The 20,056-nt window shown below is 37.4% G+C and overlaps 2 protein-coding genes and 1 non-coding gene across 4 annotated transcripts in view; all 3 read right to left on the reverse strand.

Moving 5' to 3' along the window:
* Positions 1–667: 667 nt before the first annotated feature.
* Positions 668–762, reverse strand: LOC120472502 (Z30 small nucleolar RNA). The gene has a single exon (XR_005621048.1). It is a non-coding gene; the product is annotated as a Z30 small nucleolar RNA (small nucleolar RNA).
* Positions 763–2,850: 2,088 nt separating this feature from the next.
* Positions 2,851–11,531, reverse strand: orai2 (ORAI calcium release-activated calcium modulator 2). Of its 2 annotated transcripts, XM_039661671.2 has the most exons (4): positions 11,369–11,529; positions 9,385–9,430; positions 8,068–8,303; positions 2,851–5,852 (listed from the first exon to the last, which is right to left on the reverse strand). In XM_039661671.2, exons 2-4 carry the CDS (start codon positions 9,419–9,421, stop codon positions 5,277–5,279), a joined length of 849 nt encoding a protein of 282 aa, XP_039517605.2. In that variant the 5' UTR covers positions 9,422–9,430; positions 11,369–11,529; the 3' UTR covers positions 2,851–5,276. The 2 variants fall into 2 exon arrangements, with proteins under 2 accessions (XP_039517605.2, XP_039517607.2); XM_039661673.2 differs by lacking the exon at positions 9,385–9,430 and having other exon boundaries at positions 11,369–11,531.
* Positions 11,532–13,939: 2,408 nt separating this feature from the next.
* bckdk (branched chain keto acid dehydrogenase kinase) overlaps positions 13,940–20,056 on the reverse strand; it is a 64,920-nt gene continuing 58,803 nt past the window's right edge. The window contains exons 9-11 of the mRNA XM_039662059.2: positions 19,945–20,034; positions 16,661–16,816; positions 13,940–14,275 (exon numbers count right to left, since the gene is read on the reverse strand). Of these exons, the coding sequence (XP_039517993.2) occupies positions 14,131–14,275; positions 16,661–16,816; positions 19,945–20,034 (391 nt within the window). The 3' untranslated portion in view covers positions 13,940–14,130. The remainder of the gene's footprint in view (positions 14,276–16,660; positions 16,817–19,944; positions 20,035–20,056) is intronic.

Raw genomic sequence — 20,056 nt, forward strand, 5'->3', positions numbered from 1 at the left:
TTAAGAACTCAAGAAAAATGGCGGCCATCTTGAAAAAAAGGTTACCATCTTAAACTTTAAGGGGACAAGCACAGTTTAAAAAAAAAAAACGTATTTTTTTTTGAGTGAAGAGAGTATTGAACGGTTAACTCAGCATTTGACAGAAATAGCGGCCATCTTAAAAAAAATGGCCACAATGTTTCACAAAAAGTGACCCTTAGAGAGCATCTGTGCCAAATTTGATGCTTGAAATATGCCATTAATCCACTGCACTATTAAACATTAAAGTATTACACCATCACTTGAGACATTTCTTATTAGGCCTTTAGAACATTTTTGGCATAAAAAATACTTTAAGACTGAACCCCATTGTTCAGTAAAAAAAATTAAAAAAAATAAGAGTTGGGACAAGCGCTCTGTGCTGATTCTATAAGAGTGATTAAACCAGAGCTTTTAAAGAACTGGGAGATTGATTTTCTAGGTCTAAAAATAAGGCCAAGGGAAACCCCAGACTCGTTAGACCCGTTTAACACTCTTTGAAACCTTCCTGAAAGACCACTGCATTTTCCTCATTACAGAACTTGTGTTACCAGTTAAGACAGAAAGAAAAAAGGTTCTCGTTTTATTGGTTCCACCTTTGTAATGGGCTGCTCAAACTTCCCCCAAGAAAAACCCACAAACATGAGAACAGCTCAGAGAGAAGATTAAACTCAATCAGATCTTGGTCAATGATGCCAAAGGGCAGCAATACCAAGTCAGTATGTTCTTTCACTCATCATCGCTGCAGGATCTTCGCTACATGGTCTTTTTCAACAATTTATCAGAACCAATTGCATAAACATATAGCAAAGTCTGAAACTAACCTGAAAAACACGGACTTGAATTCGCGCCTTGTGTCTTTTGCAGCGACTCGCGCATGTCACGTCAAAACCAAAACGCGGCACTCAAGTAACGTTACGTCTCGACCGTCTTGCGGTTTTAACTGCAAAAACGCGTGAAGATAGGCTTGTTTCTTTATAGAAATTAGTCATGAATCAAATGTGCTACTTGCCTGCACATTTGAATTTGTTCTAAACCTTTAAAGAACGTGGAAGTCTGTCTGAAACTGGTTTCCTACAACAGCAAAACACGCTGTTTGTCGAGCCAATGACTGATTAGACAACAAGGTAGCTGTTTTTGCCTTTCAACCTTATAGAATTCAACCCCAATAAGTTGTCTCGTTGGCCTTCAACTGCACACCTGTTCTCACTTTATCATCATTAGCCTGTGGCTCAAGACAGCTTTACTTGAATTTCCAATCAAGCCCAAGGGATCACTATTCATTTAGAGAACTAATTAATGTCACTGAGTTCAGAAGAGGTTGAAAAAGGTTGTTCTCAAACAATTGGCTGCTAATTCATTTGGTTAAGACGCTTGTTGCCATAATAAATCTAGTTTTCCCAACACTTCAGCCCTTATTACATGAATCAAATGTCAATTTTTGTACCCTTCTGTCAGAACATGGACTTTAATTTGAGGAAGCTCATGCAATACAAAAAAATAGTAAATTGTTCTTTACTGGTTTCATGAAGAACTTTCACAGAATCTTCCCATTGCACAAAAGGTTCTTTATACTGGAAACTGTTCTTCAGATAATCAAAATGTTCCTTACTCTATAAAAGAGAAAAACTGTTCTTTGAGGAACCAATGGTTCTGCATCACTACGAAACCCACTTTTGGAGTCTTTATTTTTAAGAGTGTACAGTGCTGAACTATTAGGCCTATATCAAAAATCGTATATTTCTTAACAGTCTAATTAAATTAGTCAAAAATGATTCTGTGGTAAATATTACTTCCAGTGCATTTGTCATGCCAAGAAGCGGATAACATTGTATTGTGGGAAACATTTCGCTTAAAGTATGTTATCTGAGTGTTCTGTGCATGTAGAACAAGGCTAAAAAAATACACATAACATACTTTGTAATGAAACACTCCAATATTAAATCTGTTGCTAAAATCCTTAATTATTACAATATCCTTATTTTGGATATTAATGTGATTTTTCTTGTTGTTGCTGATGTTCTAAATGTTTGTGCAGAAGGTTGGCTATGAATTTCTATGCATTATAACTAGACCCATGCTTAGTTTAATCTCATTTGAAGTGCTTGTCTCAGCCAGCGTGTCACCTTATCATCGACTGCAGCGTCGGTTCATGTGCGCCTGCCAGTCACAGCTGTGAAACCCGACCATTCACTGCGGTTAGTGAAAGCCCAGGCAGATACTAATGACCTGGATTTGTCTAATGCAGCACTACATAAATCTCACTCAAACTTGCCTGGGCCATATTTCAGCACAAAGGCAATATAAAAGGTATAATATTTTACATTAAAAAGCTAAACAACGCATGGGATTAATTTTCTTTTCATTTTGCTTAGTGAAAACATTTGTAAGGCGATTAAGTAGAGTTCCCAATCAAGCCAAATGATTATAATTTCCATTTTTCTCGAAGCGAAGCGCCCGTGCCTTTAGACCACTCGGACATGGCTGTGGTTACAAGAGGTAAAAACAATATAAATACGGTTCGTTTTCTCACACAAACCGCTCGTTTCGTGTCTTAGGCCATCAATGTGTACTTACATTTTACGAGTCATCATGTTTAATTTGGACTTCTCTGAGCATGCTCTTTGAGGTGGCGACCATAGACCCCCATTATATGACTGATAGACAAGAACGGTTTGACCTAAAAATATCAAAATTGAAACCCAGACATGTTCACATTCACCCTTTGTCTGCCGATTCAGTCATTCCTTATAACAAAATAATAAAAAAAGGTTTTTCTTGAATAGATCGCAGAGGCAAGCCAAATTTCCATTGGACACAGAAATGACAACGTTTTGAAGTAAACAAAATAGCTGTTTATTTGACATAAATTAACATACAAGTACAGACAGAGTGTGAAAGGACATGCTCAACGTAACATTACGATAATAGTCGGCTACATGTTCTGGATGCAAAATACGTTTCACACTAGATATTCACTTGAGTTTCTCTACTGATAGTGTGGCACAATGCAACAAAAGTATCAAAAATGATACAAAAATTATTTTTATACACCAAAGCTAAGTGCTTTTTAAAAGCCCCTTCAAGCAGAGTACACAATTTTGGTCAAGTTCCCTTGTTCGAGCAACCGTGACAACAAGAGTAGCGCTTCACTATGCCTAATTTCAGAGTCGACTCATGAACATACTATAAATTAAATTAATGCTTCAGGCATAAAACAAAGCAGCAAACTATAACTCTGCCTTCTGAAAGAACTTCAGCAGTTGAAATCAGTCTGCAAACAAACCAGACACATAATTTCCATGGACTACAGTACAAGTGCACTTTCGACAGTTTAGTTATTTAAGGCAGGCAGAAATTGGTCCGACTTCTTTCCCCCTGGAATGTTTCTCAAATTGACTCGTTACATGAATATCAGACATTATTTTTGCCAACTCGGTTCACATTAAACGGTTTCAGCTCGGCCTGTGTTGCAAGCCCCTTTGTCTCAAGTATTTCAGAACCAACTGTCCCCATTAAAAGTAATTTCTTGGGGCAAATCATCTTTGAGTGTGATTTTAGTCATCGACATTGTAAACTTCTAGTAGCCCACAGGAACAACATTTCAGCTCGTGTGAAATATGGATAATAACTCCATCTTTGTGCTTGACAAGTGACAGTGCATTACATTACACATGCAAAAGCTTCAATGAAATACAAGCGCACACTATGCATGGCTAATGCATCTAGATTTCACACCCAAGCTAAAAATACTGCACTACGTATAGGTCTAGTTATGAGCGATCCTTCTGTAACAGCTTTAAAACTAATCATTTTTTGCCATGATATTCTGCAGGCTGGGAAATTACACTATTACACGTCGACTATTAAACAGATAAAACTATGTGGTGCATCACTTTTAAAGGCATGAACAGTCAGTCATCATATACTCACCCTCAATGTTTGTATTCTAAAGTCAAACCGGTATGGAACAACACGAGGGTGAGTAAATGATGACTGAATGCTCATTTTTGGCTGGACAATCACTTTAAACTGAAGCCCAAAGAAGCACGTTCATTGAAAACGCTGGATATTTTAGTCAAAGATACTCTGGCAGTGACTCTGATCAATAATGGATCCAATACCAAATCATTTGGTCTCACTATCAGTGGCACACTATCGATCCAGGGTGGCATGGCAAAAGGAAGAGAAGTAGGCAAATGATATTAAAGAAAGCCACTCTGCGAAATTCACTTAGTGTATTTAGAGGCATAGAAACAGAAAATGGCACTTAAAGTGACCTTAAAGGGATAGTTCACCCAAAAATGAAATTCTGTCAGTACTTACTCACCCTCGTGATTTCCGTAAGACCTTCGTTCATCTTCGGAACACAAATTAAGATATTTTTGATGAAATCTAAGAGCTGGATCAGTCCTCCATACTAGTCCATAGGCTTCTTGAGGGATTGTAACTTGCCGGCCTCGAAAAGTTAGTAAAGACATCGTTAAAATAGTCCAAGTGACTACAGTGGCTCAATCTTAACTATATCAAATGACAAAACGACATAACGATTCAACTTTTCAACTTCTCTCTGTGCCGAGTCAGGTTACTAGTTTAATAGCGTAAGCTTTTGTTATTGTACGTCACACGCATCACACACGTGACCAGCGTCGGCCAATAGTGAGCCTACGTGTGACGTAGCTCTACGCTATCACACTACGCTAACTGACTAGAGGCCATATAGAAGGAAGTGAATAGTTGAAATAAAGTTGTTGTTTTTGCAAACAAAAAGTGTTCTCGTTGTTTGATAAAGTTAAGATTGAGCCACTGAAGTCACTCGGACTATTTTAACGATGTCTTTAATAACTTTTCGAGGCCGGCAAGTTTCAATCCCTCAAGAATCCTATGGACTAGTATGGAGGAGTGATCCAGCCCTCAGATTTCATTAAAAATATCTTCATTTGTGTTCTGAAGATGAACGAAGGTCTTACGGGGTTGGAACAACATGAGGATGAGTAAATACTGACAGAATTTTTATTTTTGGGTGAACTAACCCTTTAAGACCTAAAGAAATATAAATAAATAGCCCTTCCGTTTGACATCTTGTAAACATGCGCCTTTGTTTCAGTAAATCTTCCCCAAAACCTACATGAGTAATCCTTTCACCAGGCAAAAAGGCATTTCCTCCAAGAATAAAATAAGCCCGAAAGACTCAAGGAGTTTTGATGTGCTTGAAAGCTTAAGGAGTCTAGCAATGGAGCGAAAAGCATCCGTAGATCTCACACCGATTGCAAGCCTCGCTCGTGGCCGTCCAGCTGCACCTTGATTTTGTGCAGTTCCTCGATCTCCTGATGGTGCCGCTCTGTTTTGTGTCGCACGAGCGAACGGTAGAAGTGAATGGTGAACACCACAAAGATCAATCCAACCGGCACCATGATGATGGTGGAGGCCAAGGCCGCCTGCCAGCCACTGTGGCCGGGCTGACCCGCAGGAGAGCTGCAGTTCTGCTGCTTAAGGACTGCCTGGATCGACGCGGATTGCGCACCAGAGTCTACCGGCAAGAACTTAATCCAGCAGAGGAGCACCACCTCTGCCAGGAACAGAATGATCCCTAGAGCGGTGGAAAAGCCCCAGGCCAGCTCTATGTAGTGGTGCATCCTCTCGTGGGGAGACTCGGAGACGGAGTTGAGATTGTGGATGTTGCTGACGGCTTCCACGTTGGGTAGGATACAGGTGCTGATGAGGAGGGCGAACAGGTGGACGGCCACCAGCACTGTGGTACATATGCTGAAGGCAATGAGCAGGAAACGTGGGTAGTTGTACTGCATCTCCAGCTGAACCTCCACCATGGCCACCTGGTCATGACCACATTAAGAAATTAGGAAACGAAAACTGAATTGAAAGCAGCTTTTATTTGATATAAACTTTTAGACAGTCGATTCAAAAAACGTTAAAAAAATTTCTTTAAAGATAAAAATATAAAAATGCATATTAGAATGATTTCTGAAGGATCACCTGACACTGAAGTATTAAAAATATATTCAAACAGAAAACATATTTTACAATATTACTGTGTTTTTCATCAAATAAATGAGCAGAAGTGACCTCTTTCAAAACATTAATGCAATTATTGTTAAGTAAATTAACATGTTAAGTCATTTAAAAATTTATTTGTGGGAAAAAAAACCTACACTACCCATAATCCTGATGAAAAATCCACAAATAGAGTGCAACGGTGCCTTCTCCCATAGGGATTTCAAAAAAGTCTTGTTAAAGCCATGAACCAAGACAACTCACTATGAGGTGATTCACAATATTACAAACTTTGATTTGGAGCAAAAAATATAAAAAGACTGTGAACTTAAAGGAGTAGTTCACTTTTAAAAAAAAATGTGCTGATAATTTACTCACCCCCATGTCATTCTTTCTTCAGTCGAAAAGAATTTAAGGTTTTTGATGAAAACATTCCAGGATTTTCTCCATATAATGGACTTCAATGGGAACCAAACGGTTCAAGTTCCAAATGAGAGTTTCAGTGCAGCTTCAAAGGGCTTTAAACGACACCAGACGATGAATAAGAGTCTTTGGACCCTTCGAGTCATGACTCGAAAAATGTTTGTTAATTTGGATGAACAGGAGAGTCACAAACCCTCATCACAGAACAGAACAAGGCGAGCATTTGTGCTTATAAAACTTAAACTTTTTTATTTATTTTTGAAATGAGCGATCGTTTCGCTAGATAAGACCCTTATTCATCGTCTGGTGTCGTTTAAAGCCGTTTGAAACTGCACTGAAACTCTCATTTGGACCTTGAACCGTTTGGTTCCCAATGAAGTGTGGAGAAAATATGGAGAAAATCTTCTTTTCGACTGAAGAAAGAAAGACATGGACATCTTGGATGATATGGGGGTGAGTAAATTATCAGCAATTTTTTTTTTTAAAGTGAACTACTCCTATAACGGCTTTAGTGAGGAAAAGAACTACAATCCCATGAAGCATCGTGAACACCACAATCAAATTAAAAACAATGGAGAAATAAACTATTCATTTTAAAATGTTGATTATGTATATAAAAACAATATATTTAAAGTTTATTGCAAAACATGCACATATTGAAGTATTTTGAGAGTGTAATCAGCATAATGGGTAATGTAGTTTTTCATCACAAATTCACCTGTTAAACACGATTATTTTAAAACCAAGTTGAAATAATGCAGGCTGACGTCTTTAACTGACGCAAATACCACCGAATAACAACTTTGTAGCTCACTGTAAGGTTGTCTTTAAAGGTTTAGAAGTTATCGTTAAAAAGTTTTTACCTCCAGAACGAGACTGCTGCACTCTATTAGAGATGTTGTTACTACTGTAGCTCAACAAAGACTGCCCACTCCCATGAATCATTGCAGACAATGCAGTCAAGTCAATCAGATCACACTTTCTTTGTGTGTCAGAATATTTGTTTTATATCAAAAATCAAATATAATGATTCTGTTTTGTCCTTTAATAAAATAAAAATAGATAGAATTATAATAATCGAACTCGCTACAGTCTTGTCTTTTCGTACACTTTTGCTTGCTTCAAATCAAAGTGTATAATGATGCGATTCATCTGAGAGTTAGTTGCTTTCGTAACTCTTTACTGAAGAATGTTTGAAATCCCTATGGACATAATGAATGTGAAAAACACATCCGGTCATATGGGTGTTCACTGTTATGATCTATTTTGGTCAAAAGTGGTTCAAAGTTTCACAGGACAATGTTTCAGACAATCTCCAAACCATCTAATGTTTCTAAGAAATTCAACAGCACGCAAGCTTAACAATCCACACTGAGTAAACAAGTCTCATACAACATAGGGTGCGTCCGTAAGATGAAAAATGCTGCCTTCGGAAGAAACTTAATTAAATATTCGCTTAGTTATCACCAAAGCTCACTCTATTTTGCTGTAGATCATTAAAACGTTACGCTGCCCCTCAGAAGTCACTCCCAAATCAGATTCGTGAGATCGGGCAGTGCGGTAACAAGTCGGCTGCCTAAGCTTTCGAACCAAGAGCCATTGTAATATACTGACCATGGCAAAGCCAGACAGCAGGGCTGAGGTTCGGCTGGAGGCCTTGAGCTTGGCCCTGCTGAGGTAGAGTTTTCTCCATGAGAGAGCCTGGACCGAGTGATGGTTAGAGGTGACCAGCTCCAGATAACTGCGACGAACCCAGTCCCTGTAGTCCATGCCACCACCATCCTGCAGCCGGTCGGAGCCCCCGGGAGCGGGGGAGCCCATTGGCACGTTGAGCTCACTGCTCATATTAGCTGTGAATAATCATTTAATCACAATGTCATATAGCCTACTGTAGACAACGTATTTTTAATGTAAGAGCCATTTGTGTGTGTGGCCATTTGTAACGTGAATGTGTGAGGCTTCCCGTTATTCTGCTTGAGATTACAAACTATGCAAATAAATGTAATGACAACAATTGCCAAACATAAAAACACTGGTTTGTCATGCAAACATTTTTACTGTTAAAGGGGTAATTCACTTTTGCTGATAATTTACTCACCCCCATGTCATCCAAGATAAATGTCATTCGATCTCGTTCATCAAAATGAACGAATCTTTTTCCGAGTCAATTTGTTCATTTTGTGTTAGTTGAATGAACCAAATGACACAAAAAAAGATTTGTTCATTTTGATAAACGAGTTTGAACAGGAAAGTCATGAACGTGAATCACAGAACAGGGCAAGGCGAGCATTTGAGCATATATAAAACGTAAACTATGTTATTTTTTTTTTTTTAAATGAGCGATCGTTTCGCTTGCTAAGACCCTTATTCATCGTCTGGAATCGTTTAAAGCCCTTTGAGCAGTTTGCAGTTTGCACTGAAACTGTCTTTTGGACCTTGAACCGTTTGGTTCCCATTGAAGTCCATTATATGGAGAAAAATCCTGGAATGTTTTCATCAAAAACCTTAATTTCTTTTTGACTGAAGAAAGAATGACGGACATCTTGGATGACATGGGGGTGAGTAAATTATCAGCAAAAGTTTTTTTAAAAGTGAACTACTCCTTTAACTGCAATTTATTTTTCCTTCTAGTAATAGCGGCTTATGAATTGTAAGTCTCAAACGTTTACAGAAAATAGCTTACTTCTGCATCGGAAAAGATAGACAACAAGATTTAAACGTCAATAAGCAACAAAAAGGAACCAGATATATGTGGCATATACCGGATACAATAGAAATGTCATGATTTCTGTTAATTTTTCAGGATATGCATCATGACAGTTTGATGGTATTTTTTGAAGAACCATAAATATAATATATACCATAAATACCAGGAGATATAAATATGGTAATCATTCAGATATCTGTGTGATATAATTATCTGAAACATACCTGATTGACCTTGCCCTGATTTAGGACTGGTTTTCATTGCACGTCTCTAGTAAAAAAAAAAAAAATTAACATGTTACAGAATAAAATAATAAGAATAAGTAAATGTTAAGTAAAAAGAAATTATATAAAAACTAGGGCTGTCAAACGATTAATCATGATTAATCGCATCCAAAATAAAAGTTTGTGTTTACATAATATATGTGGGTGCACTGTGTATAATTATTTTGTATATATATATATATATATATATATATATATATAAAAATACACACACATGCATGTATATTTAAGATAAAAATATTATATATGAATTATTTATATATAATATAAATTATATATATATATATATATATATATATATATAAATCTATATACAGTATATACATGAAAATATTTCTTAAATATATACAGGCATGTGTGTGTATTTATAATTATACACAGTGCACATATACTATGTACACATATATTATGTAAACACAAACTTTTATTTTGGATGCGATTAATCGTTTGACAGTCCTACTGAATTTTTTTGTCCCTGAAGGAAAAACTGGACTGTATTTGTCTTGAACTCTGAAATTGAAATATGGTGCTGTAGCATTCACTCTTCAAATCATTATATAAGTAAGAAGAATAAAAAATAAAACCAAGTTAAATATTATGTAACAATAAAATGACATTAAGCCAATCAAAATAATACCTTCTTTATAACATAACACAGACTTAAAACCTAATAATACCTTAGATTTATCTGTAAAATATACTACCAGAGACCACAGACTCCTACTTTGTATGTAAATCTAATATCTTTTTCATTCTCTGACAGCTCACATGATAGGCTAACTCCAGAACTATCTTTTCCCCATAATCCTCACTGGCATCCACACCAGACCCACTCACACTTATTTTTGCACTGCAAGCTGTTACAGTTAATCTATATTGCACCGTTTTCTACTACAGCCTGGTAAAATAAAGATATCCTTCCTGATTCACTCCATGCAAGTCTAGGGCTGTAGCTAATGGAGCGGAAACAATACTGGGGAACCACAACATGTTCTATATGTTATTTTAAAAATGGTTAACCATCTGAATAGAGGTTACTTATTAGCTTCTGTTTCCTTTGAAGCAACTTAGTGATACACCAATGATTTGTATCAATACATGTATCATTACAAAAATAAAAGCACCATAAGAGAAATAACAAGAACTGGGACTGTTCACCCAAAAATGATATTGTTGTCATTACTTACTCACTCTTGAGTTGTTCCAAACCTGGATGAGTTTCTTACTTTTGTTGAACACAAAAGAAGATATTTTGTAGTATGCTGGTAACCAGACAGTTGATGGACCCCATTGACTTCCATAGTAAGAATAAAAATAAATACAATGGGGTCCATCAACTGTCTGGTTACCAACATACTACAAAATATCTTCTTTTGTGTTCAACAGAAGAAACTCATACAGGCTTGGAACAACATGAAGGTGAGTAAATGACAAAATTCTCATTTTGGGGTGAGCTATCCCTTTAAGAACACAGGAAGCAGACACATTTAAAAAGCTTTTGGACGTTTGTATAGTCTTAGTCTATTTCCATATTATTTTGTAAGGATCTGGTGCTCATATCAGATCATACAGTGGAGCCACAAAACATTTAATATGCTTTCCACATACTTTGATATTCTACAAAAAGCATGTGGTTATTTTTGTAAAGATGAAAGTAGCTGCGTTGTGTTGGTTATTTAAATGAGCGCCACGTCATACCCATCCGCTTGGGACAAAAATACGTGTTAGTGAACAGTCTTTGTCCAAACATAAGCGTCTACAAGAGGTAATTTTGCAAACCGGAGATATACACAATGAACGCCAGGCCACAGATGTGTTTCTCACAACACACAACTTCCTTTACTGTCCACAGAAGCACACAATGAGAAAGCATCACAGATCAAACATGCAAAGCTGTAACGTTACTGAAGTCATCAATACTCACATCCAACTCGCATTTGCAGCCAGTCACTCTTTGTGTTCACATCCACATGGGGCCGATTGAAAGTGAATACTGAAGAGAAACGGACGTTGACAGCTCTAGCTGGACATGCTTATCCGATCAAGCGTTGTCCGATTACTGGACGAATCGTTCTTTTGAGTCGGATCTTCAAAATCAGTCTGAGCGGTTCTCGAGTCTGCGATTCATTGAACTGAGAATCGTCTCCGCCATGGACATAAGACTCACAATTAGCCGAATAGCAAAATATTGATTATAAAATCTAAATCTACGAGAAATATGTTTATCACTTAACTGTATGAGATTTATCAACACACATAGAACAAGCTTCAATAAATACCTTAATATTTATTAATAACATGTATTAATAACTACCGAAATACTTTTAATATAATTTATTAAAGCTGTAAAAAAGTATTCAGCCAAGGGATGTAAAATAATTGTACTACTGTTTAATTAATGTACTGAGGTTCTAAAATACTTTTTGAGCTGAAGCTTGGCTGAGCAAACTGAAGAGAACACGTGAAATACCAATATTTTAAATACCTCTTTCTTAAGAGGGCACATGAAATACCATACAATAAAGTACATTTAACTTTATTGAATGGAAATGCCATGCCAATTCTGAATCAATTGCTTGAAAGATTCGAAAGAACCGGTTCGCGGAGAAGAATCAGACTTAAGTCACGTGATCTCTACTAACTATATCACGTGATGAGGGAGTGCCCGTTCTATCCCACCTGGAAGCTTTGTTTTTACGTCGCAATAATAATAAATCAACGTTTTTGTTTAATTGAATGCATTTTGCTAACTAACTGCCATTTTCAAACCCTCTCTCTTCTGAGCCGTGGCTTTATCTGCAAAGGCGGGGTTTTTTTTTCCAAAGACGTCAAACACCCGAATGTCCCGAAAGCGCAAAATGAGTGACAGACAGAAATCGTGCTCTGATTGGCTAGGTAGGCGTTTTCCGAGGACCAACTATTTTAGTGAAACCCATCTAAAAATAGATTTTTCTCTAGCTGACAACACAGTTAGATTTTATATAGTACACTTGGTAGTATTTCTGCGGAATTTGACAATTATTACAAGTAATTAGCTTTATTTCAAGATGACGTAGACACGTAGTAGTTATACGACTTGGTTTAGAGTTAGTTACTTGTAATTATGCATAAATTTACAATCATTAATATCGAAAGTACATGTAGTAACGTAGAACTATATCACCTTATACTAAAGTGTTGCTGAAGCCATACATTAAATTGCATTTTTTTTGTTAAACTACTATTTTTTTTTTTTTTTGGTGAATGAAGTTCACTCTTGATAAAATTCACAATACTTTTTTTATCAGTGTGTATGCATGTATGAGTATGTAATATATATATATATATATATATATATATATATGTATATATATATACATATATATTACATATACACCAACAAAGAAATGAGAAAAGGAAAAAGACACAAAATTTCTCATCCATAATTTTATAATGCCCAAAAACTATGTGTATTTGGCATCTATGTAACGCAAACTGAACATCAAAAGAAAAAAAAAATCAGTAAAATGATCCCATCCTAGACATCATTCTGGGTGCATCATGCCACAATTTGGCCTTATATATAAACAAAAGGAATATGTTAATATGTGCATGATATTTTCATTCTTAATCACCCAAAACCTGCTGTACATTATTCATTACACTAAATCATTATCAGTATGTCCATGTTTTTAAAGTCAAAGTTAATACTTTTCAAATTCCACCAGTAGGGGGCAAACATGGACAACAAATCTGAAGCACTCGAGAACAGATGAGCAGAATACACACACAGGCTCCTTTTCCTGCAAGTCATTTCAAAAGGACAGAAAAGAAACCACAGGCACAACATTACAAGACAAAATATGTTACCGATTACTTTTACTATGTGAACTGAGTCGTTAGGTTAGCATTTCAACTTGGGGACAATTTCGAATCCATTCTGGTAAACAAATCTCAGTCTCAAACATGTTGGCATCCTTTTAGAACGAAATTAACAAAACCCATCAAGAGACCACAAGTGCAACTAAGTAGTATAAAAAACATCCATTCAAATATGAGCATCTCTATAAACACTGTTTGCTGGAGAAAATGACAAGACAAAAACAAAAAAAACAATATATTTTGCTCTACGCTAACCATTTGCAAACCATTTCAAGCATGAAATCTACAACAAACTCTTAAGCTCATGTGGTCAATATGAAATATGTCAAAACTCAACATCAGACTGGTGTGAAGAAAGACTCACAGCATTTTTCAGTCTTTCTCATAAGGCAGTTGACCTCTAGTCGGAGTAAAAGAGCTTCTGCATCCACCGCTGGAGTGAACACTGCATCTTTAAAGAGTTCACTCATGTTTCTGAAGGAAACCAGAATATGGCTGTCAGGAGCATCTTCATCTAGAGTCTGAAATGCAAGGACTCGTCTCACGCTGGACAGTAACATGCTGGATTTTAACTGCTAAAGAAATCGCTTAGCAATCTTAAGGCTGAAAGTTTTTTTTTTTTTTTTTTAAATCACAACGACAAACAAAACGCAATGTGAATCCTGAGCATGACACCAATAATCTGCTGAAAATGTGATGCAGTGAATGAGGACGGGTAATACGAGCGAAAGGCTAACGGCTGAACGTCCTGATTTTGGTTCAACTTCGTCCTTTAATATCTTCAACATGGTGACTGACCACAAGCTCTATGAATAGACCATGACATCAAACTCTGAAGCTTTCTCCTTTGCCATCAATGTGCCGGAGGCGCAGGTAGACGTCTGTGCCGATGCCCTGCATCGACTGGATGGCCAAAGAACCTCCTAAGTATTCGGCGTACGCTCGGGATGTGGGCAGGCCAAAGCCAAACCTGGAGGAGAAAACAAGCAGAACATATTGAGATGTTCTTCGGCTACCTCGAACAAACCTTAAACTAGCTTAATTACTGAATAAACAACACTAAACAAGGAAACAAACTCTTTTAATTAGACAAGACTACCAGTTGGGCTGGCCAGGATGAGGATATAAGGCCGGATTCACATATAGCGCCAAAAAAAAAAAAACCACATAGGGCGCCACATTCTCGTTTTTCCAAAGCGCTAGGGCAGTTGCGCTCCGGTTGGTTCTTGTCACGTGACCTACTGTGTGCTTATAGTGCGCTTGCGGCATTCTGAAAAGTTAAGATGTTTTTATCTCGATGCAGCGCTGACACGCATCGCGCGCCTACATTTGAAAGAACGAACGAGCGCGTAAAAGACGCGATATGTGAACAGGCCCTAAGTCTTAACACTGATATAAAGCGCCTATTATTACAAACTTTGCTATGTCGTTTATACACGATGGAATGAGTCGTTGAAAAAGTTAAGATGTTTTTATCTCGATGCGGCGCCGACACGCTTGGAAAAAATACCGCGCGCCTACATTTGAAATAACGAACGAGCGCGCAAAAGACGCGATATGTGAAGTCTTAACACTAAAAAGTCATTTTCTGCCTTTTATCGGCCAAGAATGACCCAAATTAGAAATTTATGATACTATTCTACTACATATATGACCCACTTTCAACACATATTCATGTCTCCACCGGTGAAATTACCCTTTAATAAAGTTGTTTTTTTCACACAAAAAGTATTATCATCGCTTGATAAACTTAAGGTTGAGCCACATTAGTCACTTGGACTATTTTAACAATGTCTTTATTAACTTTTCTGGCCTGGCAGATGCAATTACCTAGCAGTCTATGAAGGCGTGATCCAGCTCTCAGATCTAATAAAAAATATCTTACGGGTTAAGCAAAAGTCTTATGGGTTTGGAACAACATGACGGTGAGTATCGGTAATTACTGACTAGGGCTGTCGCGGTAACCGCAATTTTGTAGTACCGCGCTTCTGACAAGTCAACCGCAGAGGATTGCACGCAACCGCGATATTCAAATTTTTTTTTTTATAAGGCTATACCCTTCTTGTTTTGAACTTAATGCATGTGTATTGAATGTTAAACAAGTTCATAATGATAACAAGACTGTTTATCATGGTGATGTGTAGCCTACAGGCTTCACACAGACAGTGAATGATCGGCAGAGCGCGTGCAATTCTGCGTCTGTCTTTGAAGTCGTGAAAAGCTTGTCGTGTCAAAGGGAAGCGAAATATTTGTCGCATCATCATATTAACGTTCTCTTCACGGATATTTTCCCATAAATGCGCGTCAGCAGCAGCGCTGGTCAGCATCCCATAGCACAAGGAAACCACGGGGAAATAAAATCAGTGAGTCACCCATTGAATCAATGCTATATTGGTCTCTAATAAGTGAAGCACCCATGCGACGCATTGCTGCTCAGCTGAGCCTTGAAAAGTTGAACCTCAAAGTTAAAAATAATTAACATCTTGTTTCTTTACATCTCTTTTAATGAATCAGCTTTTTTAAATGTGTTCGTTCAATGACTCGCTCAAAATCCGTTGTCATAACAATATGCGCGCTGAGTGAAAGTCTTTCAATGCGCATATACTGTAGACGCCGTTTAGTTTCGGTTACATTGGTTACTGAAAATGTCCTTGTTTTTGTCCACATCGTAAACTTTATTTATATAGCAACAAATACATATAAATTAAATAAATAGATAAATAAATGGCGGTAATACCGCATATCGCGCTATTGAGCCACTCAACATTACTGCAAGGGAAATTCCATAACCGCGACAGCCCTATTACTGACAGAATTTTTGGGTGAACTAACTAACTAATATTACTGCGAATTAACGAAGTGTGAGACTGTGAATCGATGCATATCGGTAGAAGATTGAATCGCGATTCATATATGAATAAAACTTTTCCAACATTCCTACTATATTGTGATATACATTATAGTGAAATAAAATCTCATATCATATAAAAAGTTTTTGGTCATATCGCCCACACCTAACAGTTGGCATCTGTTCTTCAGAGGGCAGTGTGTGTGTGACACTATACTCCAAAGACTAACAGATCCAGATAGAACTGGCTGAATCTGGATCATGTGCAGATTACTTTAGCTATTACTCTGGTCTTGCAAGAATGCAAAGAATCTTGCAAAGTCAGCTGCCGCATGTGGACAAGGTGTAAATATTTACATGCGAAGAGGTGAAAAGCACTTTGCAGATTGCGAAAGAGAAACATGATCCCAAACAGCACATCAATAATTTACATAAAATCAAACAAGGCACCAACATTTTAATTAAAGCAGCATGTTTTGGTACAGATTTAGATCCATCTGCTCTTACCCATGCATGGGTCCGGACTGGGGGCCGCTGTTGGTTATGCTGTCGAAAAGGTTGCTCATGCGAGGATCCTGTGTGCTCTGTTCAGCTGTGCTGAAGTGGTAATCCATCACCTTATCCAGAATGCTGTGAGGAATGCCACCACCACGGTCGGAGATCCTACAAAATCAGTTCAACATCACTTTGCTATGTTTATGCTTGTGCACTGCATATACATCATTTGCAAACAATTTGTATGGAAAAATATTTTATAACCGGTCTGAAAATCAGCCATCGGGAGTCAAGCTAGTGGAGGTGAATGGACTAAGGCCGTGTGTCCACCAAAGCATTTTTTCACGCGCCTGGTGTATGTTTTCAATTGTTTTCAATGGGCCATAAACGTTTTTTGAGCGTACCGAGGCGCTGAGCGTTTTTTTCACGCTGAAGCGCCGAGCGTCCGGCGTTTTTACTGGTCGCTGCGAGTTGAAAAATGTTCAACTTTGGATAAAAAACAGCACTCAACACCGTCACTTTTTACCCAGCCGTCCAATCACAGTGGAGGAGAGGCGGGACTAATACCACACCGACCAACTGTCAACATTCAAACTGCTGCGGATATTCTGTATCATAGCAACGAAACGACAACGCCTCAACGGAAAAAAACGCTGTGCTGCCAAAACGCTCTCAAGCGCCCAAAGCACGGCGTCTTCAGCAGAGCTTTTAGCGTTTTCAGCTGGCTAAAAACGCTTTGGTGGACACACGGCTTAATAACTCGAATATCACAGCTTTCTGGATCAAAATGCGGGCGAGCTGTTTTAGTGGTTTCCTTTAGTGTGGCTAAATGAAAGGTGAAAATGTGCGCCTACATCATCATTATACTTGTTTGATGTTTACCAAGGATATGTGGTGTACTGATCCAAAATGAAGGTGACTTATAATAATAATAATAATAATAATAGCCAATTTAGTAGTAATAAATATGTATTTACTATTACAGTGAAGACCTATTTTGTCCAGCTTATTTATTTTAATATTTACTTTTTGGCATTTTCAACCATTTTTCGAGCGAAGTGAAAGAGAGAGAGAGAGGGACAGAATCAGGATTGGTCAGGAGTCATATTGACCGATTCATATCAGAGCCCACAAGGCTATCAGCTATATTTTTCATATTTTTGAAACAAAGCCAAAAAAAAAGGTTACACTTTTTAAAAAAAAAAAGTGTAAAAGGTTACACTTTTTTTGTAGCTAAGATTATTACCTACACTACAATTCAGAAAGTTGGGATGTAGGGCTGCAACAACTAAACGATAAAATTGATTATAATCGATTATGAAAATCATGGTCAACAAATGCCATTATCGATTAGTTGGTCTGATTACGTCACGGGGATTGTTTACTGGTGATTGATGACATGCACGCTTTTGATTCCGTGAGTTTGAACTAATTTGCGGGCACCAGGGAACCGCCATCAATATATGCGGGTGACTCTTGGAACTTCCGGGACACTTGGGATGTCTGTATTTTGTCTCGTGCATCATGTTGCGCAATCTGTTCGCTCGCAACGTTACATAAGTGATGGATTAAAATAGCGCCACCGCAGAAATAGGTGAAATTAAAACGGTATTTACAATGTGAAGCACTAAATATATAAAGGCAGTTAATAAAAGCAGCAGTAAAATATTGTTTAGTTTGTTTAGTCACTGTACTCAGTGGTACTCATTTTTCCTGTCCATTTAATCAAGCCTTTTAGCTTGATGTGTACGTAAGTTACCTCTATTACGTTCTCTTTTTATAGCATTTGTCTTAAGTTTGAATTGTTTTTCAAACGCGATCTACGGCGGCTCTACGCTCAAACGCTTGTTTTCAGCCGTTCTATATTTATTTTTATCAATTCATCCTCAAATTCTATATTTGAGATGTTTTTAGTTTATATCTTCACACTGAACAACATATCTGTGTAAATTTGTTTTAACAAAAATTGTGCTAAAACATAACATAACATTACATTAATCATGGTTGTCAACTTAGTTGCCATCAGCAATTATCATTAAAAACAATGCAAATATTGAAATTAGTAAAACTCAATGTGTGGCTTTTGTACTTTTTAAAGTACACTTTTACACATAAATACCCTTGTGGCGAGCAGGACGAGGCCGAGGGACGTGGGAGAGCGTCGCGAGGCTGGTGGCGTGGGTGATAATGAACGACACCTGTGAGACGCACCTCGCATCTCTCACGTTCCTCGGCCTTGCTCGCCACAACCCTAATTTAGGGTTTTATTTAGTTATAATAAAAAAAAAAAAAAAAAAATCAAATAGAATTTTTTTTATCCGATTAATCGAAAAAATGATCGTCCGATTAATCGATTATCAAAATAATCGTTAGTTGCAGTCCTATCGGGGTGTGTGTGTATACAGTAGATACCCGGGCTAGGAAAACTGACATCACCCTTTATTCAAAAATTATTAATAATTTGTTGAAGATTTGTAAGCATATTGCGTAGATGTGCTTAGAGTCAAGTATTTTATTTGTGATAACGCAATGAAACATGTCCAATTGTGCACACACAATTTTTGGCAAGGCTTTCAAAACAAAGAAATTATGAACGCATGCGAAAACATCATGTAGTCTGAACCCGGCATAATGTAAATGTCAATGTTTCATAAGCCTTTAACTTTCTAAACTGTGTACACATCAAATGGTGCAAATGGATTTACATTGGACCAAAAACAGAGGGCTTTGCTGCCCATTAAATGCCAGTGCCACTGAAACACAAGTAAGTGGAAAGCCTTTATGCTTTCAATAAGACAACGAGTTTATGGTAAAATAAACATTGTCCATGGGTAAATTTACTCAGTGTCGACAGAGGGTTGAAGCGCACTGCTGAGTGTGCACAGCTAGATAATGGACATGGTTATAAAGGCAGCACTCCACATGATGAGGTCCCTGTGCAAATATTTGATAACTAAATGCTTCGCTATGGACGCTAATGTCTCAACAAATCATTTAGCATTTCCAGGAAAAAGCGTTAAAAGGCTTCGTTCAGAGTAGACAGCCAACAATCAAGATAGTTTCGGCACACCTGACTCAGATCTCTTTCCTTTTGAACTCCAAACTGCACAAAAACTCTTTTTTTATTAGATAAAGCTGTTTTTTTTAAAAATCAGAATCAAATTTGATTGCATGTATTAGTGTGAAAGTTTTTTGTTTTTCAAAACTCATGTTTATGTAACCTCAAACATTATTGTAGAATGTATATATATTGTGTGACGTGGTTCAATGGCATTAGAATCGGTTTACAGACTCACCTTATGACGAAGTCAGTGTCATTGTTGGCAATTGTGACCACCACATCAGGCACATTGTAAGGGGTGTCCAAGTGACTCTCCATGGTGGCCCTGAGGATCAAAAAGAAACCTT

The sequence above is a fragment of the Pimephales promelas genome, chromosome 4, assembly GCF_988280905.1.
Source record: "Pimephales promelas chromosome 4, fPimPro1.hap1.1, whole genome shotgun sequence".
Taxonomy (NCBI): Eukaryota; Metazoa; Chordata; class Actinopteri; order Cypriniformes; family Leuciscidae; genus Pimephales; species Pimephales promelas.